The following is a 17,956-nucleotide window of genomic DNA, read 5'->3' as shown; positions in this document are numbered from 1 at the left end:
TTACACTGGGTATGAGCGGTATGATGCGTCATTCAGGTCCCGCGCGGCTGTTGACAGCTTACAGCTTTCTTACGACAGAGTAGTCTGACATCATGACGAAGGACGATCAGACATCCGATGACATTCACGCATACCACCATGTACATGCACTATTCGGTTAAAACTATACCCCTAGCATCCAAGCATGTACCCCACTCCGATCTTCGCTTCGGTTGAATAATTTACAGCGGCTAAATAAAATAGCTGCAACAGTGACATGAGGCTGGAAACACCGTATATACGTCTGGGGGGCTGAAGGTCCATATTAAGCGCACATTCGAATCGAGGACGTGCGGAGTGAAGTGAGGCTGAAGGCTGTGTGTTGTAAGAACGTGGAAATATAACCTAGAACTGTGAACATCATGTAGAAGCTACTCCAACATCCGAGCGATGAATTGAGACAAATCCTTCATCCATATCGTGTACTATTACATTCCAATTATAGCGAGCGTACTGGTGGGTATCAATCAACAATTAAAATGCCAACATAGGCAACATCCTCAAAACTCATTAGATGGTAGCATGTATGTGTCCCTCACCCGGCCGACAATGAATGAAACGTTCGCAAGAAGGTCAATGGAATTGAAGCAATTTCTTTCCGTAGCCACCGCATGGTCCTTCTCACGGAGACATCGGCCGCCTTGGCCCATCATCTACACTTCTTGCCCAGCGCTCTAGCTCATCGGGTGTCGGTTGAGACACAGCCGTGCTGTCACTCTGGACTGTTGTGTCGCTCAAATTTCTGGCGTGCGATGGCCGGCGCTCTAATCTAGGGTCGTGTTCTTGTACGGTATCTTCAAGGTTTGGCCCCGCTCTCGCCCTGTGTATTTCATCAGCAGTTGCAGCCTCTCCTGGCTGTACCACTGGCTGCCTTGCTAGTACTTGGTCGATTTTCGGGGAGAGAGAGGTGTCGCTTGGGCCTCGACTGTGCACAGGTTGAAACGTGCCGTCGCCAGGCAATTCAGCGATCTGCGTGCCTGGTGTATTCTGACCCGAGGAATCTCTCGTTGCGCCGCGCCGACGTGGCTTGCCTGCCGCAAAGTAGTCGGGGCTAGTCCTCTCACTTGCGCTCTCCTGCGGTGGACTGTAGAGCTCGGCAGGTGGGCTCTCTGGCGACATTTCACTGATGGGCGGTATCAACTTGTGGTCGTTACCGTAGTATTCAGTCGTGGATGGCTTCGGGAGCTCAGAGCCAGTGAGCTCTAAAACGCGAGGATACTTGACTTCGTCACCTGCAGAGGCTGTGTCAACCTCGGAGGGGTTTTTGTTGTGTGGTAATGCATTCATTTTGGTGTGTCGTCGTTTCTTCCACCACAAGAAGGCACCAACACCGGCGATGATGAAGGCGAGCACAATTCCGACAACAATTCCCGCAATCGCGCCCGTAGAAAGCCCGGAGTCGGCATCTTTCTGTGGCATTATCCCTGTGTAAGTCTTGTTGAATATCGGGACAAGGCTCTCGTCTGGCATAGGCTCCGAGAAGTAAGCTGGCGCAACTGTGAAATTGGCACGCTCATAGTCGACCACAATGTAGGCTTCCTGGAGGAAGGTGCGGCCTAGGACATAGATGCCATTATCCGATTTCTTGATAGGAAAATACTGTGTGGCCTCAGCGGTAATTGGAAAACTGACTTGTTGATCGAAGGCAGCATATGGGAGGACTATAGTGGTAAATTTATTGCTGTCTTGTCGACCAGCGCCGATCTTGAAAGATACAGTTGCGTTCTGTTGCGTGTTCCACTCATGCGCTGATTTGTTTACAGTGTATAGTTTTATATCCTCGTCAAACTGCAGCTGGAACTTCTGTTGGAATTCATTGCAGATTCTATCTGGCAGTATAAGGTATGGAATGGTCGAGTCAATGTTGGCCTCGAAGCCTTCTTCCGGTCTTGAGATGGAATATGTGGCCGTCTCGACGTCCTGGTCCGGTGCGTATAGGATGGATTGAACACCGACAACCAAAGAGTTGTTTTTCTCATTCGGCATATAGATGGTTGGGCCTTGAGCTGTAAACCGCGATTTATCATAGCCTCCGAGTACAAGGTTTCCCATAACTCCTCTGCCATTGTTTCCTATATTGTATCAGCGACACCTTTCTTGAGTTGCGGACAAAGTCGCGGATGGGAACTCCGTCGATCAACTGTAGGGATCTATGTTGCCAAAAATGGTTACTCACGATAGTAGGCGCCGGCAGTATAACCATACGATGCGCTTGCGATCTGATTCGCAGCCTTGTAAAAGTTATCCAAGAAATTTGGCTTGGTCCCGCCTTGTGGGCCGACCTCTCCCACTGCCAAACCAAGAGAGCCCAGGAAGAAATCCTGGAAGGTGTACTTGACGACATATTGCTCCTGTATCACAGGGCTCTGGGCAGAGCTTTCCCCCATGCCTAGATTCTCTGAGCCCCAAACTCCACTTAGTGTGCTAGTAGAGTTGGCGGTCAAGTTGTTCGACCACCAGTTTGGTAACGGAATGTTGTAGATTCCCGCAGTCTTCCATTGTTGTGACAGCTCAAGTCCAAGAGGTTGTTTTCCATGGAAGATCAGCATCCCGCGACGTTTTGCGCAGTCTTGATTGCACCATCCGGCCTGCTGAGGCACTAATGTCAATGGCGAAGATGTTGATATGAGTACTTTGACGGTCTGGCCCTGGCCAGTGCCATCGTCACCAATGTTGATGAGGAAGGTGGTCCATTTCCCGTCGTTACCATCGAAACTTCCACTGGGGCTCAGGACGTAGGGCTTCGGTGGAAGCGGAATCGGATCTGCGCGCCTTTCAAGATACATCATAACAAACTAAGCATAACGAGAAAAAAAGGGGAGTTGCCAGCCGACTGAGTAGTGATAGAGGTCCAGAGACAAAAAGAGGCGTGCTTCGTAAGATAAGCTATCGCCGTTTAGGCAGTCTCAGCTGATTGGCAACAGCCTTGCCTGTACGTCAGCTAGACGTGATGGAGTGCTAATATGTAGAAGAGCCGCAGAATCGGGGGGGCAAAGGGCGTCAGAATTCAATAGAAAGCAGACATGGTGCTCAACCCAACTATTTGGAACGACTAAAGAAGAGCTCGACTAGCCGTGCGGTCGTGTCAAGCCCAGCTGCCTTTCTTTGAGCAGACTCGGTGCCACAGGCGGGGTAGGTAGGATATTGTGAGTGCATTGCTGTACTGGGTTGCGTACCACCTGCAGAGCTGTCGGTACACGACTGGACGAGGCCTCACGGGTAAAGTGGGCACCACACTGTGGGTAGTACCGGGTTCCGATTGGGGGATAATTGCTGCTCGGGAGGATTGCGCGGGCCATGGCATCCTTTGTCTAGATATAAGTCGCCTATTGAGCAGGGTTGCGACACGGCTGCAGCAATGCTGAGGTGGTTGGAGATGGAAACCTACAGGCTATCACCGCCAAAGGCGTGGAGTGTGGACTAGATCAAGGTCTAGGGCCGCTCTGCCGTCTTACTCAGCACAAGTCAGAACGGCCCAACGGCGCCCGGCCCCGCTTTTTGTAATGCACGGATTTGCTCGTCAGTTCTCACGTGTACACGGCCATTCACCACTTCTGACGATTACGCTTGAGCTGAGCTGAGCTGCAGATCTTACATCCCACGGCCACGTCGCTACAGCCTGTACCACTACACTCAGAAGCAGCCGCTTCCGCGAGTAGCAATTGTGTTTATCACACACACAGCCATTGCGTGCCTGGCGCCCACTATCTCGTCAAGGGCAACCCTTCCTATGGCTTTCGTCTTTGTCTTCTTTGGCCCGCGGCATCTCCATCATGATCCTGGCTGGCGCCAACGTGCATCAAGGTGCTGCAGCTCTAATCCATGCGAGGCAGGTTGCTAGCCAGATGCAGCCTTTATATATCCATGTCAGCAATCGCCGTGGGTGGGGTTACCTCTCGTGCCCAGACCTCTGCATTGGATAACCTTCATCTCGGGCTATGCCCGTTCGACCGTGCCTGATGAGAGGAGCCGAATGCTACGCCGTATCCTGCACTCATTCCGACCCTCTATGTATCTCACGTCGCCACTCGCGCCAGTTTTTATCCGACTGTCGTGCCTGGCCCTAACCATGTGCAAGACGTGTAAGCAGTCTGGACCATACCCAGCTCTGCTATTGCGGCTACGACCGAGTGGCCGTCAAATGGTGGCCAAGTTGCCTTACGCCTCCTGCTTGCATATCCTCCACTCGGTTCACCTTGTCGGCCACCCTGGTCAACAGGATCATCGGAGGACCTTGAGTGTGCCCAGCCCCGCCAGTCCAATGGCTTGTAATATGCAGCTGCTTGCTAGTATCGTCATTGCCTTATAGTCACCTGTTACTGCTAACCTGCCTTTCTCTTCCCCTGAGCTTCAGCCTTCTACCCATCGTTCTTTGTCAGGTATGTTAAAAAATTGCTAACCTACACTTCTTTGTGGTGTGTGTACCCGGGGTTGGGGAATTGAAATTTCATCTTCTAAACTCTTTTCACATCTGTAATTACGCCCTGGTTTTCGTGTCCTTGTCAAACCTCCGATAGCTATAGGTTCCGCATGCAGAAAACTTAACAACAACCATCTCCTTTTCATCATATGCATGTCTGACTCAACCAGCCCCAAGCCGCATGCCACTCGTTCGGTCGGCATAAAAGTCGCTCGCTCTCAATATGCGCGGACATTGGCCTTTCCTTCTGGCCTTCACTGGTGTAGCCCTCGCGCAGAACAACGATACCATTTTAGCCTTGAATTCACGGCCCAAACAAACGCAATCACTCGAGGCACTAGTCATAACCCCAACATCGGCCCCCGAAGAATCTTTTGGTGCCAAGAAGGGAGGGTACGGCACCACAAGCAATGATAAGACGGGAGGATACGGTACTCCAAGCAGTTCTAAGACGGGAGGATACGGCACTCCAAGCAGTTCTAAGACGGGAGGATATGGTACTCCAAGCAGTTCTAAGACGGGAGGATATGGTACTCCAAGCAGTTCTAAGACGGGAGGATATGGTACTACAAGCAGTGGCAAGACATGCACGAAAGAAACTCTCACAGAAACCAAATGGTATCCAGGTTCAACGATTACAGAAACGTGCACAACTACCATTTTTAAGCCAACGACAATTACAGACTGGAAAACGCTCACCTCAACGACAACGTGTACCGAAACCATTACATTACACGATACGACCACCTCATGGAATACCACTACTTTGTTCTCGACAAAGGTACGTCGTTAAAAACCTTTCGAGCTCGTTTGTGATTCTCGTATTATATTGGAAGTGATTTTGAGCTCGAAGGTCTTCAGACTATCATATCAAAGAATTGCCTAACCGCTAACTCTCGTAGACGGAACTAAGCACTACCACTGAGGTTCGAAACTCCACAACCACTGAGAAGACCACGCAGACGAAGGTACTTGTCAGATCCCCAAAACAATAGACACAGTGCTGACGGGGTAGATCGATACCTCAACTATCACCGAAATCCGAAACTCTACTCTCACTGAAAAGACAACAGCAACAACGGCATGTCTCGAAAAACATCTGTTAAATGCCCATGCTTACTGTGCTAGACCGCCACCCAAACCATAACTGAACCCGGAACCAACATCACAACTGTACGTCCCAGCTTTGTGACTCGCTTGTACTCTCCTATACTGATATAGATTGCAGACTTCGACATCGACTACCACGAAGGAGACTCCTGGTCCTACTACTACCGTCAATAACACCATAACAGAACGCACAACTTCTGTAAGCTTTCTGCTTCGTGTACTCGCATCTTGACTAACATACATAGACTTCCACATTGACCGTCATATCAGTATGTGCCTCTACCACAATTGATCCTTTGTTTCCCCGTCCCCATGCCTGGTCTATGTGAAGATATATTATCTTTCTTTGCGAGTCCGGCCCGATTCGTTTACGACACCTCGGAGCACGCGCATGCTCCCTTAACACAGACTGCTGACAAACCTATAGCTTGTGCCCACCACTGCAGTATCTCTTGTACCAACTACGATTGTTTCTACCAGCGTTAGCGTTACAACGTCGACATATACTTCGGTAAGTGAATTCCCGTACAAGCAGGCTTGGAACATATTGTTCCATCGATCAGAATGAAGATTGTCCAACCTGGCAACTTATATGGTGCGATGGGGAGGTTCCATAATACTTTTGCGATGTTACTGCAAACTGAGTGTTCACTATATTTGGGGCAATTACTAACTCAAGACCTCCTATTTAGGTCATCACTTCAACCACAACAGAGTATATCACAAGGACTATATCATGTAAGCTAACTGCACCTAATAAGGCCCATGGATAGCGTTAACCGGAAGTAGTGCCTGGGACGATAATAACGACAACGAGCACGGTCACCAGCGAGGTCTTACGAACGACAACGCTAACGGATACGATCTCTATTACGCAGACAATTCCTCAAACTGTAGTGCAGACTGTAGACCGAACTGTGCCAGTCACGCAGACTCGCGACGTGACGCAAACCCGAGAGGTGTCGATTCCTGGTCCAACACAAACTGTTGCCATCACTGAAACGATTAATCGAACGATTACGCAAATCTCGCTCAGCATCAGCACTCTGTTCAGCACAATCACACTCCCGCCCGAGACAATCATCACAACGACTACGGTCCAAGGCCCGACTTCATTCATCACGACTCAATTGCCTCCAAGTACTATAGTCTCAACCGTAACAACGATTTTGACACTTCCGCAAGTCACGACTACATCCATCAGCGTCTCTCCACCCGAAACGATCACAAGCACTCTCACGCAGCCGGGGCAGACCATTACCACTACATTCCAGCTCCCGGGAACTACATCAGTAATCACTACGCAGCTACCTCCGAGCACGATCCTCTCAACGATTACACTTCCTGCGGTCACGTCGACTCTAGTAACGCAACTGCCAGCAATTACAACTACAACAACGCTGCTATCAACTTTGACACTTCCCGGTTCAACGGAAGTAACCACAATTACTCAACCCGGATCAACATTAGTCTCAACCTTGACTTTAGCGCCCTCCACGACCATTTCGACAATAATCATTACGCAGTCACTCACTATAACTCAGGTGTTACCAACAACTATCATCCAAACCGTTACGCCAAGCTCGACATCAACCCCTCCTGCGTCAGTGTCTTGCGCAAGCAACTGCCAGATTGATGTGACCGCCACGAGATTGCAATATCCTGGCGATGTCACCACCAGAACTACAGTAATTCCAGCTGTAACTTTGGACATCTACACGGATGCTGCTGGGAATGAAGTTAGCTCATCTCTCTATACCGTAATTATACCGTCACCATCACAGCCGACAATTACCTGGGAGTTTGAGGGCGTGACTCTTACTTACCCAACGACCTATGCCGCTTACGCGACCTTTAGTCATACCATTGTGGAGCCAATCGAGACTGCGTGTGTTACCAGGGTACTCACTCTGACCTTGCCATCGCCAACCGACTATACATCACTCATCGTGCCGCTAGCTGAGATCCCCGATACAAAATTTGTAGCACCCACTGTGGTGAAATATCTCAACAGCCTTTCCACAGTAATTTCACAACTTGGGCGGACGATTGGAACAGGCGCTTGTGATCCCCTCGTCGGCTCAACGACTACAGGCTCCACAGCCACTCGGGGAACGTCCACTTTTGTATCAACTGTCGCGGATACTGGCTTAACGACTACCCGCCATGTTGCTGCGGCCGTTATTGCACCATCTAGTCCCACGGAAGTGATCTCTTCACCACCACCACCTACGACGAGCACTGCCCAACCAAGCTCGCCACCGCCGCTTCCTCCACCATCTAGCTCACGTAATGCTCCCTCATCTCCTTCTTCCCTTGCAGCCCCAGAACCGAGCAGCCAACCTCCCACGCCAACAAGTACTCCTGTACCGCTACCAAGTATCGCGCCTCCTTCGAGCAGCCCCGCTGACTCCGCTTCTGAAGCTCCGTCCCCTTCGCCCATTCCGTCGTCTGTTTCTCCACCATCGTCGGCTGTCCCTCCGTCCTCGTCTGCCCTCGAAGTCTCCTCCGCATCACTTCCTCCGCCAGTCATTCCAAGCCGTTCGTCTAGCCGATCGACGAGTACCTCAGATAATACCGTCCCCGCTCCGCGACCAAGTTCGAGCGTTTCTCACTTATCAATAAATGCTGCCGCCCTTCCCACTGGACATATCGCCGGGTTGCTTATCGGTGCCGCGGGTATTGGTCTCGGGCTGTTTTAAACCGTCAGGATGAGATGAAATGAAACATATTACACTGGTGTCGATATTTAATGGATAATGTATGGGTTTAATGCCAATTTTTGCAGAATTTGCTGGTGTTTAATAGTAATCGTGGACACAGTGTTGGACTTAGTGATAAGCCATTCTTTGAAAAGCTATCTTTACCCTCTCGTGACTTGTAATGATCCACATTGAGCAGTATAGACTGTGCGAGCAAAGTAACGCAATTGCCCTGGGTCTTTTGCATGCGTTTCCAACATCAGCCTTGCTGCAAGATGTGTAGACTGGGACCAACACGTCGGATCTACCGAGCTGCCACTAGACCCTTCTTACCAGCTTAGATGATTTCTATAATTGTAATTACGCATAAGGGCCGATTCAAGCTCGAAAGCGAATACGCTTCTTGTTTAACGCAGGGTGCCGCGGAGTCGAGCATGGAGCAGATCAATAGTGTGAGGTGTGAGGTGATGTTTGGGTAGGAAACTGGGGAGTATCAAGACACCTGCCGTGATAGCCTATGTTCAGATAGCGCCTGGTATATAGATGTCGGTGCGGATGAGATGAATTCGCCAAGCCATTATCGTACAATTAATAATGGCGACGGGTTGGTAATAAGCTTTGATGACTGGAAGGAAACATGCACAAGCCAAATGAAGATGATTGACCGGAATACTCGATATAGACGCCATGCTATGCAAACCCGAAGTTATCTACCCTGGTTTTTACCCTGTCGACCTGTGATGCGCTGTTGTATATTTACCTAGGTGACTATCCTGATAGATACGAGTCGTGGTCATATCCACATATATTTCCTGCAATAATACGCCATACCTACGTGAGACCCCAATAAAGCCCAGGCTGTAAACAGCTCAAACCTAGCTCAACAGTTCCTTGATATCCTCAATGCGCTGTACGCGCTTCTCCTCGTCGCTCATCATACCCAAAGAACTTGCACTGTGTACACGTTAGTGCCTTGACTCACGAACGTCAATAGCGGGTACTTACATGAACTTCTTTCTCTCTTGAACCCTAAGCATCTTCTCCTCAATACTGCCTTCAACCACAAATCTCACTACTTTTACCTCCCGTTCCTGCCCCATCCGATGCACGCGATCGATAGCCTGCGCCTCGACAGCAAAGCTCCACCACGGATCCATCATGAACACTTTATTCGCACACGTCAAATTCAGGCCTACGCCTCCCGCCCGTAAGCTTAGAAGCAGGACGTAAGGTTTCGGGGAACTGGCGAACTCGGCCAAAATGATGGCTCGCTGTTTCTGGGAGATGGAGCCGTCGAAGCGGAGAAAAGGAATGTGGTCGCGTGTTAAGGCTGGCTCGATGAGATCCAGAAAAGATGTAAACTGGGAGAACACGACGGATTTGGTGGACTTGTCCTCTCTTCGAATGTTCTTCAAATGGGTGAGGAGGGCTTGAGTTTTCGCTGAGCCGGTAAGGCCGATTCTTCGAAGGCTGATACGTGGACTCTGCGTTGCTGGTGGTGGTCCGTCGCCGCGACGAAAAGCATGGCTGACTGCTTCCATGACGTGATCGTGCCGAACAACTTCAAAAATATCGCGTGCGTTGATGGGTTCGCGGCAGTTGAAGCAACGTGGAATGTTGCCCTTGTCACGCTGGTGATTGATGTAGTTTAATAAGCACTCCTTACATGCGGAATGCCAACATCCAGTCACTGCTTGATCGACCATAGGTTCTTCTGAGCAGATGGGACACTCAGACTCGGCTTCGTCTTGAATCTGCTTCAGAACGTGGACACCAAATCTATTGACGTCCTGATCGCCTTCGCCAGTGAAGCGTTCGATGAGACTTGATAAATCCATGTCATCGGCGAGTCCATTGGCAAGGTCTAATGCCAGTCCTGCATCCTCTTCATCGGCAACTATGTTAGCCTTGCGCGTGAGTATGGGATGGCAGCATGATTGTCGTAGACGTAGAATCTGCGCAAATATGGTGGTGTACGACTTCAAGAGAGTCCCAGCTTCGGCGTTGGCAGTGAATACGCTCTTCGCGCGCATAAATATGTGATCATAAATATCTCGCTCATCTTGCGATAGGACTATCTTCTCTACGTCGATAGTCCTCGTTGGCAGCGGAACCAAAGCTTCGCCATCCGGTGTCTTCATGTCTTTGGTTCGACGCAGCACAAGCGGCTCCAAGACGGTTTGCACAACGTCCAAAGCGCGAATGAAGTCTCCAGACTCGAAGGGAACTGTAATGAACGTCTTCCAGAAAGAAAAATTACTCCATGGCTCGACTTTCAAGAAACGCACAAGACTGAACAGGTCCTCAAGACGGTTAACGATGGGCGTTCCGGTGAGCACCCATCGATGCCTTGCACTAAGTTCATAGCAAGCTTTCGCTGTCTTCGACTGCCTGTTCTTGACGTAATGTGCCTCGTCAAGAATGATTCTAAAGTAATCTAGCGAGAAGATGCCGCCATGCGATCCGCGGTTGCCGTCTTGCGCAACGATCTGGTTGAACTCCGATAGCACCGTGCCGTAGCTCGTGATGATGAGATTCGGAGCATGGGCCGCATTGGATGCGCAGCACAGCTTCTGTAGATTGACTGCTTTCTCGGAGCCGTAGTACACCATAGCCTTCAGCGTACCGTCCTTTGACGCCTTCTCAGCTTCACTGTGCCACTGCGCCAGCAGCGACATTGGTGCTACTACAAGAGTGGTGTATGGAGCAGACTCAACAGCCGCGCTAGTCTTTTGTAGACGGGGAAGAGTTTTCGTGGTAGCTGATGATTCATCTTTGTCGAGCTCGATCCTGTGAGTATGGATCAAGCTAAGCATCTCAATGGTCTTGCCGAGACCCATCTCATCGGCAAGTATACCACCTAGACAACTCTGCTCCTGCCTTGGGAACTCGAGCGAAAGTTCACCAGAATACGGATTGACATAAAACATAGTCTGATCCTCTATAGCTGGCACAGGCTGGCTGTCAGCATCTTCTACCGGCCATTGATACTCTTCCCACAACGGGTGCATGGAAGTCTCTTTGTGCATGAGTGATTCGTCCTTCTCTTTTCCAACCATCCAGAAAAGGGCCTGCTTCTGGTATTTGCGCAGATCCATACGGAATGTGTCAGCGGGCTCCAGTGTGGGAGTGTTGAAATCGAAGGATTGCGCCTTCTTGTACAATGAGTCTAGCTGGTCCTGCTCGAGCTCTTCGCCTTCTTCCACTTCGTCTGAGGGTGGTGAAGATGCAGGTTCGGCGGGCGTTCCGTTCTTGGAGTTCAATTTCTCGTCTTTCTTCTCGACTTTCTCCGCTGCTTGCAGCAGGCCTTGCCGCTTGTGCTTTGCTGTGTTCTCATTTTCCCGGGTCGGTCGCAAGTTGATCGACTCGAATAACTTTACAAGCCCAACCTGCCGCAGACGAAGATCTCGCTCGTCTGATGTCTCCTTTTCTTCAAAGATGCTGATCTCGCGGTTGTTGTCCGGTTTGGCAAACTTTCGCTTGTCAAATGCGCCCCGTAGGAAGCATCCATGCAGTTGTAAGTATATCGTATCGCCTGTTCGTATCCTGTCCGGTGTGTACACAACGGTCCCCTCGAACGAACAACACTTCTGGTCCATCAGTGTCGAGATCCAGGTTGCAGAGTCGTTTTCCAGTCGGCCGACCTCTGCTCCGCGATCATTGGTGAACCTGACTATGGTATCCTGCTTCTTGAGGTTGACGACCCTCTTCGCTTTGCCTTGCTTGTGTTGGGTCTTGATGCGCTCAATGCCAATCTTCTCGTTGTGTTTGAGCAGGCCTAATCCACTCTTAGTCGCCCAACCAACAGCACCAAAGGATCCGATGTATCGCGTTGCAGGCATTTCCCGCAGGATCGCAGGAGTTGAATTGCCTGAGCCTGGTGTGGACGTGATGGATGCTTCAGAATCGGTTCGCCTGAGCGTGTTCGCTATCGTCATTTGGACAGGCTGGGCCCGAGATTGAAAGATGGGTGCGGGCACGGAGAATGGCGCAGAGTTCCATGAGCCGTCCAAGTAGAGATTGATTGCTACAGTCGGAGTCAAACTTGTATACCTTGGTTGACTGAATTGCTTGCTTACCTCGTTGGACATGACTACCACTCACGTCCTTCAACTTCTGCAATGTGGCGAGTGATAGCTCTCCAACAACCGCCTGGAGCATGCCGACATCAAAGCCATCCCAATTTCCGCCATCTTGCTTGGCCTTGCTGTTGGTTTCGTCCGGTATTTCGACAGCCGTTGTAGCGTCTGGTGGCGTAGAGTGCGGGGGGGAGTTGGGGGCTTCTGCCCGGGCTTGAGGTGGCGACGAGTCTTCTGCGAAGAAACGGCGCTTCTTGGTCGGTCTCTCCTCTGGGTGCGACATCTCCATGGTCTTGTTTGTTGGTGGTGTGCTTTTGCCGCACGCAATGGCTTGTACCGACGCGTCGCAACGCGCTTTCACGGGATCACGCCTAGCGCAGCCGACGATCGACGCGATAGCGTCATACACCAGCCAGTCGCCATGCACTCGTTGCAGCTTACCCAAAGCCCTCTTCGTGCACTATACCCGTGTGTTGTTTGTTTAGTATGGGTCTGTTCGTTTGAACATGCAATGGCCTTTTGTTGTGTAAGATAAAACGATCCGGCGCTTAGAAAAATCCTCAATGCCATCTTCGAAGCTTTGCACGGCTTTCGTTCGGCGCACATATGGCCCCTCAAAAACCCCCAGGAGGCAATTCCATGCTTCGAGATATCTGCTAGATACAGCACGACCATCTGAAGCCGAGGTCGACCGCGCACGAGCATACTGTGCGAATCTCATCCGGTATGTGTCGCATCTACGGGCGCAATGCCACCGCGACTAATCTCTTCACAGAAGCTACGATGCTCCCTCACACATCCTCCAGACCTTCATACCGCAATCCTCGCGCGATGCATACCTCGCAATCCGCGCCTTCAATGTCGACGTCGCCCGTGTCGCCGACACGACCAGCACGCCCACAATCGGCATGATGCGCATGCAATTCTGGCGAGACACGGTCACAAAAGCGCTGGCCGGCACACCTCCCAAGGAGCCAGTCGCCATACTACTTGCGAGAGCCGCCGAAGATTTGCATGAGCGGTCGGGCCAAAAGGCCAGGCTGAGCAAGAACTGGTTTCTTCGCATCATCAATACAAGAGAGCAATATCTAACGAACCCACCGTATCCCACCTTAAGCGCGCTCGAGAGCTATGCGGAGAACACGTATTCGACCATGATGTACCTTACACTTTCGGCACTACCGCAGGCCTCGATAACCACGGATCATATCGCATCACATATCGGTAAGGCCATGGGAATTGCAGCCGTGCTGCGGGGCATTCCGCTCATTGCCTTCCCCCGCCAACAGCCTCTAGGCGGACAATCGGGTCCAACCCAAGGAGCTGTGCTATTACCACTAGACGTCATGGCTGAGGCAAACGTTAGAGAAGAAGATGTCTTCCGTCAAGGTGCCTCCGCGCCCGGCCTGCGCGACGCCGTCTTCACTGTCGCCACACGTGCGAACGATCATCTCATCACAGCCCGAGAGATGCTATCAAAACTACGATCCGAAGGCACTCTTGGCCACGATTTCGAACACCAGAACGAAGAGGAACACCAGTATAGCCCGCAGCAATTGGATGCTGGACAGGATGCGCAGTTGGCTGAAGTCGAGCAAGCTTTCGGTGTCTTCATGTCAAGCATAGCGACACAATCGTGGCTGGACAGACTACAGAAGGTGGACTTTGACGTTTTTGATGCGAGTCTGAGGAAGGTGGACTGGAAATTGCCCATGAAGGCATATTGGGGTTATAGCCGGCGGAAGATATGAGATGAAACGAAATAAAGTAATATACCGCGACAGTATTGGTAGGGAATCATGAACAACCAAAAGCATTGCGCCGGCAGATTGGGCTTTCCATTATAGATCTCACCAATTTTGCTTTCAGCTCAGTCGAAAGAACGAGTCCCACCATACGATTGTGTCATGCCTGATTGCGGAGAATGGTACATCAAAGGGTGCGTGTAGAAGGGCCATATCAGAACTGGAAGGCGCACCCGAGGCCTCCCGCCCCACGCGCTGAGCTTGGTTTAGATTACTCAGACAGCCCGTAATCCTTAGCTGACACCTAGGTAACACGCGCCCTACATGTGATGCTTCATCCTGACTCCACACTTCGTGAGTTATTTTGCAAGGTATATGCCATACGATGATCCCAAAGGTATACCCGCTTTTATGCTGACTTAAACAGTGCGATGGACTGGGTTCAATCTTATAAGGCGTGTCCGCAAAAGGTGGGGTTTCTGGATCTCCCGCGCGAGTTAAGGGACTATGTGTATGGATACGCCTCCCGTGTACAAGGCGCTATTTTGCTATACTCGCCGAATCCATATGCTATGATTCCCTACAGTAAGGCCATGCAGGTTCGACACAAAGGCGAAGGTCCGGTCGAACCACAACCGTTGGGTACCGTGATTCCTATCGCACTCCTTACGGCCTGTCGCCAGCTTCATGTCGAGGGTAGTGCCATATTGTACGGATCCAACGCCTTCCGCCTCTGGTTTCTTAGCGACATAGAAATCCGGCTTAGCTATCGTCAATTAGTGAAGCACATCATCTTCACGACGGAGGTAGACTATCACATCTTCAGTCACAACCTCGATGAAGTCAGCTATTGGTGGAAGCGACGCTTCTGGCCGAATCTCATTAAGAATAGCACCAGCGCGTTCGAGCGCTTCCCTGGCTTGGAGACCCTGACCTTTCCAATAAAACCGCCGCGACACGGGGAGTCGTGGAGACCTGCCTTCTTTGCAGTAGCGAATAAGACCCGGCATCAGCGTGTCACTCTCGCTGCAAATTGGATGAAGTCCAGGTGTCCTCTGGAGAACGAGCGACTGCGCGAGTGCCTGCAGTTAGAGCTTGTGCCATTTACAAGCCGTTCGAAGGATGAGCCTGATGAGGAGGAAGAAGAAGAAGAGGAGGAGGAGGAATGGGATTGCACGGAATTTGTGGAGGCATTCGAGTTGATGAAGACTTTAAGGTGATTCGCCTAAAAGAAGCTGCGAAGACATCTGGCTCAAATATAATAAAGGCAGAACCAGATTGTCAGCAGCTGCGAGCCTCCTGGCAATGCTTGAAGGCGGCTATAGAATTTGGAAGATTAGGTTCATTGATGAGAGAACTTTGCCAAAAGTGACGGATAGATACCTTGACAGAACCAGTGATAGCTCAATTAGGGCATAGGTGCCTTTGAAATCTTCTTCATTGTATTCTCATGTGTTGTCCAGTTGAATTCGAACTCTTGGCGTTCTAGGCCGGATTTGGCTTGGCGTTACCCACGATCGCAAAATTAGGAGAATACACGATTGAGCTCCGACACGACACTCACCCTCAATTCTTCCCACACACGCCCTGCGCAGGATATCCACTTCTTTGCGCTCTCATACACACCATTAAAATGGCTCCCACAACCGTACGTACACCGCTTTGCTGTCCGCTGGGCTGAGCATTGCGCTCCTCCACGCATAGAACAGTAGGCTAAGTACTTTGCACATGTAGAAGAAATCCGCCAAGGGCCAGAAAGTCACCAAGAAGTTCATCATCAACTGCTCGCAGCCCGTCAACGACAAGATCTTCGACATCCAGGCCTTCGAGAAGTTCCTCCACGACCGCATCAAGGTTGAGGGACGTACCGGCAACCTCGGCGAGACCATTCAGATCTCGCAGCAGGGTGATGGCAAGATCGAGGTCATTGCGCACCAGGAGTTCTCTGGTCGCTACTTGAAGTACCTGTACGTTCACAATGCCCCCCGTCTCATTCTAGAAGTGGTATGATGAGAGCGGCGTACTGACGATATCACAGCACCAAGAAGTTCCTCAAGAAGCAGCAGCTCCGTGACTGGCTCCGCGTCGTCTCGACCTCCAAGGGCGTCTACGAGCTCCGCTTCTTCAACGTTGTCAACGACGAGGCCGACGAGGATGACGAGTAGATGTACCCTTATGACGCCGACATGACTTGCATGGAAAAGGTTGGAGAATGGGATACGGGCGGTGTTTAATATGGCATATAGCACAATCTGAATGAATTGATGCATTGCCTTATACATATCGTATCGAAACTGCAACTTGGTGAGACACCGCGTAGGATTTGCCATGTGGTGAATTTTCTACAAGTATGATTTGCAGGCTGAATCGTTCATGATCTACCAAAGTGCAAGACGTGCGAGGCCCATGACGATGTACTTGCGTAGAAGTACTGTAGCTGATTAATGATAAGGGGAACTGGAGAATTCCCGGGTGGGGTGCCGTGAGTTAGAAGAAGTTGACGATGACCTGGACGACACTACTCGGCGTTTTTCGAAAGTTTCGGAGTTGGAGTCGGAGTCGGAGTACATTGCGGCCTTAAAGTCACGGTCTCAAAGCCGAACTTTCGGCATTCAATCGCAACACTAAGGAATCTAGAAGAGACCCTTTGACATTGCAGTTCCGTCTATCGTAGCCCTCGGGACAAAGCAAGCCGCAACGGAGGCGTTACTATTGTGCAGTCACAAGGCGCACATGGTGCCTTCCTCTAGGCAGAAGTGAGAGTCGGCTTTGCGCAGAGTTACAAATTTAGTAAGGGCTCATAAACGGCGCAATGCAGGGTAATGGCGTTATTGAGAAGGTTTCTTAAAGAAACACCAAGTATCCACTCGTCGTGGAAAGTTGCAGAAGCGGTGAGGTGCTGTCCAATGTCGCCAGCATGGTGCCATGGCACGTTCCGGGCACGAGTGGATGGCGCCAGTCGCACGCAAAGTCTCAACATGATGACTCTGACACAACGTGCGATATGCCGGGCAATCCTATAGCGGCACGATGCTATAGCTGAGACCCGACAGGCTTATGGGAACCAGACGGGCTTATGAGAACCAGGCGGGCTTATGAGAACCAGACGGGCTTATGAAGAGAAGCCGAACCAGACGTGCAACGCCAACTGATGCGAATTTTGTAGAATCGACAAGCATCAGCATCACATGCAAGGCTTGCCGATGTTTTACCCGAAGAGGAAGGGCGTGATTAGGCATGCTCACTGATCGCCATGATTGCGGACACGATTAAAGCGTCGCTGGGAATAAGCGAGGCATCGCGAGATTTGAGCTTGGTGTTTTGGAAGGGCTTGTCCAATTGCAGCCCAGGGCGGACTTCAGCTACCCATGGCGGCCATGTCCGTCTACCGGAGCTGTTTGCGTGTTCCGGAGGAAAATCGGCGTGAATAGCCGTTCTCATCGAGTAATGGGTCCAGGGCGACCGCGTTGTAGAAGCGTCTGGTCTCGCGCTGACACGAGCAATGGACTAGGAACAGTAAAAAAAAGCGGGCCGGGGCGCCAAAGTGTGTAAAGAGGCTGCAAAGGATCTTGGGAGCATGTGGAGAAATCAGTCACACCACGGGCGCTAGGCTTCGATGCTCTGCTTGCCGACAAAGGGGTGTAAAATTTTCGTAGCATTACCTAACGACGGCGCCTTGGCATATAAATCGCGATGCTATGCCTGCACCACCGCATGACTGAGCCGCGACGAGGTTGCACAATTAGCAATGCGCAAAGGGTGCAAGGGCGTTCAGGCAATGAAGTCAGGCGGGGATTCAGCGGTCAAGGCGGGCAGTGCAGCTTCAAGTAGGAGGGAAGTGTGCCAATGGTGCGCTACTCC

The 17,956-nt window shown here is 51.0% G+C and overlaps 6 protein-coding genes across 6 annotated transcripts; 4 read left to right on the top strand and 2 right to left on the bottom strand.

The window, feature by feature from the left end:
* Positions 1–660: 660 nt before the first annotated feature.
* On the bottom strand, positions 661–3,031 carry K460DRAFT_330021 (acid protease; the record flags this gene model as incomplete). Its single annotated transcript, XM_040930762.1, has 2 exons — positions 2,216–3,031; positions 661–2,111 (listed from the first exon to the last, which is right to left on the bottom strand). Exons 1-2 carry the CDS (start codon positions 2,826–2,828, stop codon positions 661–663), a joined length of 2,064 nt encoding a protein of 687 aa, XP_040789610.1. The 5' UTR covers positions 2,829–3,031.
* A 1,651-nt stretch (positions 3,032–4,682) lies between these two features.
* On the top strand, positions 4,683–8,271 carry K460DRAFT_352234 (uncharacterized protein; the record flags this gene model as incomplete). Its single annotated transcript, XM_040931633.1, has 8 exons — positions 4,683–5,240; positions 5,362–5,427; positions 5,588–5,632; positions 5,688–5,768; positions 5,815–5,838; positions 5,997–6,080; positions 6,262–6,307; positions 6,359–8,271. The coding sequence occupies 8 exons, from the start codon at positions 4,683–4,685 to the stop codon at positions 8,269–8,271; spliced, it is 2,817 nt and encodes a 938-aa protein (XP_040789609.1).
* Positions 8,272–9,146: 875 nt separating this feature from the next.
* Positions 9,147–12,639, bottom strand: K460DRAFT_413854 (uncharacterized protein; the record flags this gene model as incomplete). The annotated part of the gene is made up of 3 exons (XM_040937633.1): positions 9,147–9,225; positions 9,277–12,298; positions 12,351–12,639. 3 exons carry the CDS (start codon positions 12,637–12,639, stop codon positions 9,147–9,149), a joined length of 3,390 nt encoding a protein of 1,129 aa, XP_040789608.1.
* A 274-nt stretch (positions 12,640–12,913) lies between these two features.
* On the top strand, positions 12,914–14,101 carry K460DRAFT_275571 (uncharacterized protein; the record flags this gene model as incomplete). Its single annotated transcript, XM_040928053.1, has 2 exons — positions 12,914–13,074; positions 13,126–14,101. 2 exons carry the CDS (start codon positions 12,914–12,916, stop codon positions 14,099–14,101), a joined length of 1,137 nt encoding a protein of 378 aa, XP_040789607.1.
* A 185-nt stretch (positions 14,102–14,286) lies between these two features.
* K460DRAFT_52362 (uncharacterized protein) lies at positions 14,287–15,547 on the top strand. The gene is made up of 2 exons (XM_040938489.1): positions 14,287–14,466; positions 14,523–15,547. Exon 2 carries the CDS (start codon positions 14,527–14,529, stop codon positions 15,313–15,315), a length of 789 nt encoding a protein of 262 aa, XP_040789606.1. The 5' UTR covers positions 14,287–14,466; positions 14,523–14,526; the 3' UTR covers positions 15,316–15,547.
* A 101-nt stretch (positions 15,548–15,648) lies between these two features.
* On the top strand, positions 15,649–16,590 carry K460DRAFT_363156 (putative 60S ribosomal protein L22). The gene is made up of 3 exons (XM_040932770.1): positions 15,649–15,743; positions 15,830–16,062; positions 16,134–16,590. The coding sequence occupies exons 1-3, from the start codon at positions 15,729–15,731 to the stop codon at positions 16,258–16,260; spliced, it is 375 nt and encodes a 124-aa protein (XP_040789605.1). The 5' UTR covers positions 15,649–15,728; the 3' UTR covers positions 16,261–16,590.
* The last annotated feature ends 1,366 nt before the right edge of the window (positions 16,591–17,956 follow it).

Source organism: Cucurbitaria berberidis (genome assembly GCF_010015615.1).
Source record: "Cucurbitaria berberidis CBS 394.84 unplaced genomic scaffold K460scaffold_2, whole genome shotgun sequence".
In the NCBI taxonomy this organism is placed as follows: Eukaryota; Fungi; Ascomycota; class Dothideomycetes; order Pleosporales; family Cucurbitariaceae; genus Cucurbitaria; species Cucurbitaria berberidis.
The sequence above is the reverse complement of the archived record's forward strand: the minus strand, read 5'-3'. Positions and strand labels throughout refer to the sequence as shown.

Coding starts and splice junctions, on each gene's coding strand:
- K460DRAFT_52362 (XM_040938489.1), top strand. CDS start 14,527: ATGGACTGGGTTCAATCTTATAAGGCGTGTCCGCAAAAGGTGGGGTTT.
- K460DRAFT_363156 (XM_040932770.1), top strand. Junction 16,063..16,133: donor GGTCGCTACTTGAAGTACCT/GTACGTTCACAA, acceptor ACGATATCACAG/CACCAAGAAGTTCCTCAAGA.